This window comes from Dipteris shenzhenensis, chromosome 24, assembly GCF_047967505.1.
Source record: "Dipteris shenzhenensis isolate YYH24624 ecotype China chromosome 24, Dip_SZ_1.0, whole genome shotgun sequence".
NCBI lineage: Eukaryota > Viridiplantae > Streptophyta > Polypodiopsida > Gleicheniales > Dipteridaceae > Dipteris > Dipteris shenzhenensis.
Window position 1 is genome coordinate 371,689 of NC_141619.1, and position 6,000 is coordinate 377,688.

Sequence of the window (6,000 nt, forward strand, 5' to 3'; positions counted from 1 at the left end):
CTTCTCATTTCAAGCTCCCATCCCTGACTCTCCCAATCCCGACTAAAGCTAAGACTAGCCTATTTAAGTCCCTCTCTAATCGTTGGCCTCTACCCATTACTCACAACCTCTACCCACAGTCTCTCAAGCCTTCGTGCGCTCTAACCGTACACTAAGCACACACTCTCCTGATTCCCCACTGCCTCCCTTCTATGCACTGGCACTCTGCCCTATGCATTGCCTTTCTTTCAGCTCCATAGACTAATAGATCTTCCTCCCCCTCTATTGATCAACTGCGCCGTCTATTGTAGTACTGTTCGACTGCGTGATCATTGCTCCTCCTTGACTGTGCCGCTCTTATCCCCTGCTCTGACTATCCTTCCCGCCTCACTTGTGTGTGCACTTCCATCCCTCCTTCTAGGCTCTAATAAGCCTTGCTACCTTGCTACTGGTTACTGTGACGTCGACCCTCCATGCTTGCTACGGTTATTTGGTCCGTAGGGTGGCGTGGACTTTCTGTCTGATGGATACACATACATGGCTATGCCTCGATCTTCCCTCCTTTCCCGCGATGGACTCATAGGTCCTTTTCTTACGTTAAATCTCTCACTCTCTCTCGATGTTGATAATTCACGCTTCTTTTCATGCTCCTCACTAATCCATTCCTTTGCCCTTTTCCCTTAGTCTTTAAATCCACCCCGCCCCCCCCCCCCCCCTTTTTTTAATTCCACCCTCTCTAAACCCAAACCCTTTTCATCTCCTCGTTATATACCTCTTATTTAACTTCTCCCCCCCACCTTCCTTTTTCCCCCCTTCCCCCTTTTTCATTCAACCCCTGTCTCGCAATGGACTCTACACAGTCCGGGAGCTCCTCACACAATATTTCCTCCCCCTCTGCAGCACAGTGCCAGAGCCCCTCCTCCCCTAATCTTGAAATCGTGACATATGGGAACTCCTCTCTCGCTCTTCAAAAGCCCAATTTGGATGCTCTCCAAAACTTCACCAGGTTGGTATAGGAGGTGAACGTGAAGGAGGGGTAACTAGTCTGTTAAGGTCAGAAGGTTACCATCAATGAAAGCGTGATTGAAAATGCTCTAGGAATTTCTGGAGGCGGTGTGTAAGCGCACTTTTTCGAGAAGTAGTGGAAGAGATAGGATATTCTAGACGTATACCCAAATGCTCAGATTAGTGAAGATGGTAGAGTCAAGATTTCGAGCTTGCCAATAGACCTCCAAGATGTGCTGTAGCCATGAGGCAAAAGCTAGTGGACCCAATAGGTAGTCCATTGTGCTTCTTCACCCACCATGTGGGAAGCAAGTTTCGGTAGGTTCAAGCAGGAGTAGAGCAACTGAAAAGACGTGATGTATCTTTCTCAAGGGCGATCTCCAAGAGTGTGTTAACCAACCTGAAGAATTGCATGGATGGAAAATCCCAATTGTCATTTCAGTCCGCTAGAGTTGCAATGCACCTGATGGCATCTGCCCTCAAAGGGATTTATGAGCAATACGATAAGCAGATGTCTCAGAAGGTGACTTTTTTACAAGAGAAAGCCACCGATGCAGCAAAGGTAGCACAACTTTACACTCTTGTTTTATTCTTACTTTTTCTCAATCTATGTTCCTTTACATTTTCGTTAATGCCTTTACTTTTCTTTAATCTACGGTTTTTTGAAAAACTTTTTGCATTAGTCCCCCCTTTAATCTATGGGCCTTTAGCTTTCATTTACTTCCTCACACTTCTAAAAACCCCCACCTTCCCATTATCTATTTTCTTGTGGATTGACATCCACATCCAAATCTCCTCATTTCTTACCATTAGTTAGATTCCCCTCTTTTTTCCTATTCATTTCCCTCTTAAGTTGACTGGTAGTTTTTATACCTTCGAGCATCACTTTCTCCCAAAAAAACCCCTCCCCTCCCCCTCCTCTTCCACACTCTTCTCACTTACTCCCCTTCTATAAAATTTCAATATTCCTTTCCCTATAACCGCTAAACTCATCTTGTTTTTTCATTTAACTACTTGATAAGTGTATGGCCAAGTGTTAATTTTTATTGTGACTCCAATAACAAGGGAGGGGTGTTTATGATTCCTGTCTTCCCAACTAAAGTCAAGACTGGTTCTTACTATTTTGCTTGTTGGATGCTGGCAAGTAGGCAGAGTCCCCTCTTCAATAAAAGTGATGTTGCCAACGACTTATCAAAGTTCCATTGCTCACATTTCCTCTTTTAGAAAAAATTATTCATCCTTTAATGATCCTACTTCATTTTTTGTGGATGTTTATTTCAAAGTTTATCTATTAAACATTTCTCTTTCCTACTCATCTTAAGCAGTATGCGCTTTATTTTTGCCTCCCCCCTCCCTCCCCAACTCACCATTCTACAACTTCGCTCAGCCTCTACTCTGCCTCACTCGATTCCCTTCTAGTTCAACCTCCACTCTCCTTGCCTCCACTCTACCCTCCCTTGCTCCTCTATCTGTGCCATCCCACTTTCCCTTCCCCTCCCTCAACTCTATATTCTCCCTCCCTCTCCCTCCCCTTCAAATAATCGGCTCCTCATATAATCAATCAGGGCAAGATGGAGAAAATTCCAAAAGTTCGCATAGATGGAGGTAACTCAAGAAGCCGGGCATTTTAGAATACACTTTCTCCATTCTCCTCAAATTCCACGCCTAGAGACTTTCTTAGCTTAATCGCTTCACTTGCATTTATTATTTCACTAACCTTACCTTAATTTGTGCATCATACTACCTTCCATTAATTACAATGCCAATTTTTGAATGTAATGGGCACCTACTTGGCCAACTCGCCATGCACATTTACACACGAATTGCATTGCCTTATCAATTTAGGTTGTAGGCAACAAACATGTCAATAGATTATTAAGAAATAACAATATCTAAATCCTTATCCAAAAAGTCTTTCCACATAGAATCAATTGAGCTACATTATCTTTCTAAGGTGTTAATGATGGAAGTAAATATTGTACAAAACAAATTTCAAACCAAAACCCTTCTCCTACAATTCCTACACACACTCCTTCGTGTACAAGGGTTACTCGTAGAAGTGGTGAGAACATTGAGAAAGGACGGCTTCCATCGTCCTGCATCCTAAGTGAAATTTAAGGTTTTACAGGCAGGTGCTGCTTAATTGTTGTAGATGATACACTCGGTCAACATACAGTTGACCTCCTTAAGGGCAGGGATAAATGCTGTGCAGCCGATGCGGGAGTCTTTAAGGGATGCAAGACCATGGTGCGGACTGCAAGGACCATAGTGGAGATGATATGAGAGTTGCCAAGCGGATGGGTGATGCGTGCATACATCTTCGAGTGGGAGACGAAAAGAAGCAAGCTAGACGGCTACAGCTTCTTTTCGTGGCGTTTGCATAGACTCATTACTGGTGCTGCTGCTTGACAAGCTCCGGTAGTAGTCTACCAATACTTTCCAGCCACCCGGACACATAAAACCATCAGGAGGGTTTTCCCCATTCCTAGCAAAATTGCGCATCTGCACACAGAAATAGGGTTTCAGTGCCAAGAAAGACTACACGCATAAAAATACGGCCCCTCAGGAAAGTAAGTACCTTAGTCCCAGAGATGAAAAGAAAATCATCTGCTCTCGCTGGATCAAAAAAGGCCATCTTTCCTTGAGATTTGTCATAAGCAGCAACCTGCATCCAAAAAGTCATTACAACCTTTTAAAAAATGTGCAATCCCAATTCACTACCAGAAATTGGAGGAGGAGACAGGTCACTAGTACTCTGTGAAATGCATACCCTGAATGGTAGAATGTTTAGGCGCTCAAGGCCAGGAGCCATGCTCAAAACCAACTTGCCATGATCAGGGTCGTACAGATCACGCTTCTGCGTTGGATGCCCCATGCCAGCAGGATCACGACCAACGATATAAAAGTCCGCACCGGCATTGATACGAGCCTTGGCGTGCCACTGAACCTCAGTCGGCCCAGCATAATGCATAGGTGATGGGAATATAGAAACTACGGTACTCTCCGGATCAAGTACACCTTCTTCAAGGACCTGGATTACAATTAAGGAGATCATCAGTTCCATAAGCTCAGCAACGCTTCTATCGATTAGGCTCTGAACAAACAAGGGTTTTTGTATTTTTCTGAGGATGACCAGTTAGAATCGACCACCAAAACAGGGCAGGAGTAAATGTTGAACCTTCTCGTGCTGCTTCATACGCCATTCAAGAGGCACATCGTCTGCCTTAGTGTAGCCGCCCAGAGGATGGAGAAGTAAAATCGGATTCTTGTAGCCCATATCCAGCAGGCGCCGGCGGGTGTCAGTCATGAGCAAGGCATGGCCATTGTGAACAGGATTCCTGAGTTGGAACGCGAAAACAGCATCTGCGTTTCTACTTTCGAATTCTTTGCGGAGTTGCGCTGGTGAAAGCCTGTATTGATCAAGGCCATCGTTGTACTTGATCGGCTCTAGCACCTCCAGATCCCCTCCAATCAACCAATTTCCAGACCGAGTAATGGCTTCTTCAACATATGGCAACCCAGAAGCCGTAGTCCCCCATGTTCGGGCAATACGTTCCTCCTTGTTATGCTTGTAAATCTCCACGCTGCGGAAAACACAGGCATTGTTTAGTATATTTCGGAGAATTTCTACTTCGACCCTACAGCAGGCAAAAGATTCGAATCTGAGGATTCACAGGGCGTTACTTACTTGCGCAGGATGGCAACCAGCTCGCCTGAAGGCCCTGCAAGAGCGACTGCTTCAGAAGACCCAATGAGCTCCTTCTGCTTGTCGTCGATGGCCAGCACGATGGGAACGGACATATTGACAATGGAGCCATCGTCCAGCCTGAGGAAGTTGAAGTGCAGAGCCTGCAGGTATTCAGCCTGACGCATGAAGCCCTTGAGGGGGCTGGCCCATCCCTCGCTTACAACGTGCACCCATTGCAGGTCAATCTGGGTGATGCGCACCTGGGGAAGGGTGACAGCCTCGGCTAGCTTGACGAGTCTGTCCTCGGGGGGGACAAGGAGCTCGACAAGGCGACCACCGTCAGGGGGGATGAGGGCAGAATGGGTGGGAAGGAGGAGGGGGGTGCGAGCGGAGGCCTTGGGGGGGGAGGGGCGAGCGTGGAGCGTGAAGAGGGGGAAGGGGGAGGGGGCTTGAAGGAAGTTGGTTCGGAGGGAGGAGGAGGGGGGGGGCGCAGGGGAGGAAGCCGAGCGCACAACAAGAGACGCAGAGGCAGAGGCAGCGGCAGCCATAGCCAGAAGGTCGTTCGTTGAGGAGCAACTGTAGCGGAGTGAAGAAGGAGAACAAGCTACGATGAAGAAGAATTTCGCGGAGGATATGCAGCTGCAGGTGGGAGGGTTCGTTTGTTACATATGTAGTTCATTGAGGGGGGATGCACCTGGACATGTTCCTTGTTACACGCCTCTCCTAAACACCCACATTTTGCAAAACGCACGTCATCCCCCACGCATTTCGCCCTTTTTATTTTTGAGAACCTACCAAGGACCCTCCTCTCTCTCTCTCTCTCTCTCTCTCTCTCTCTCATCCTTCGTGACAGCGAAGGACCTTTCTATGTGGAAAGCCAAAAAATAGGCTCCTTCGCCTTGCTATGAGGGCTTCACAAGCTCCTCACTAAAATCACAATTTTTGTTAATGTTAAGAGGAGGAATTGGAAACCATAGAATTCAGACTTTGAGCAAATTGTACCATGTGAGGAGAGCTCAAGAGTAGCATGACAGTTGTGAAGGAGCAAACCCTTTCACGTTCCCTCGTCATTCCAACAGAATCAAGTAAACATGGGAAATGCCCTCTCAGCAAAATCCCAAATATTTGGCAAAGCAATCTATCTACCGTGTACCTATCTAGTAGTCTTATATCATCGAGGGCAAAAAGAGGAGAAATAGAATTTCCCATTTGTTGTGCAAAATGCACCATGGGGAGTAGAGGAGAAAATACCATGCTCTGGACCTCAAAATGCTTTTATAGATATAACAATTCTCTACTGTTAATGTTCTCTCTAGATAGTAATGTCA

The 6,000-nt window shown here is 46.2% G+C and overlaps 1 protein-coding gene across 1 annotated transcript; it reads right to left on the reverse strand.

Annotated features, from left to right (window-relative positions):
* Positions 1 to 3,037: 3,037 nt before the first annotated feature.
* LOC147886071 (ATP sulfurylase 1, chloroplastic-like) lies at positions 3,038 to 5,306 on the reverse strand. The gene is made up of 5 exons (XM_087395186.1): positions 4,673 to 5,306; positions 4,163 to 4,568; positions 3,755 to 4,015; positions 3,563 to 3,649; positions 3,038 to 3,486 (listed from the first exon to the last, which is right to left on the reverse strand). The coding sequence occupies exons 1-5, from the start codon at positions 5,218 to 5,220 to the stop codon at positions 3,331 to 3,333; spliced, it is 1,458 nt and encodes a 485-aa protein (XP_087251312.1). The 5' UTR covers positions 5,221 to 5,306; the 3' UTR covers positions 3,038 to 3,330.
* Positions 5,307 to 6,000: the final 694 nt, after the last annotated feature.

Excerpts from the sequence above, each read along its gene's own strand:
- LOC147886071 (XM_087395186.1), bottom strand. The coding sequence starts at position 5,220 with ATGGCTGCCGCTGCCTCTGCCTCTGCGTCTCTTGTTGTGCGCTCGGCT. Across the intron at positions 4,569-4,672 it reads CTGGTTGCCATCCTGCGCAA|CGTGGAGATTTACAAGCATA; the intron begins GTAAGTAACGCC and ends TGTTTTCCGCAG. Across the intron at positions 3,487-3,562 it reads TTTTCATCTCTGGGACTAAG|ATGCGCAATTTTGCTAGGAA; the intron begins GTACTTACTTTC and ends TTCTGTGTGCAG.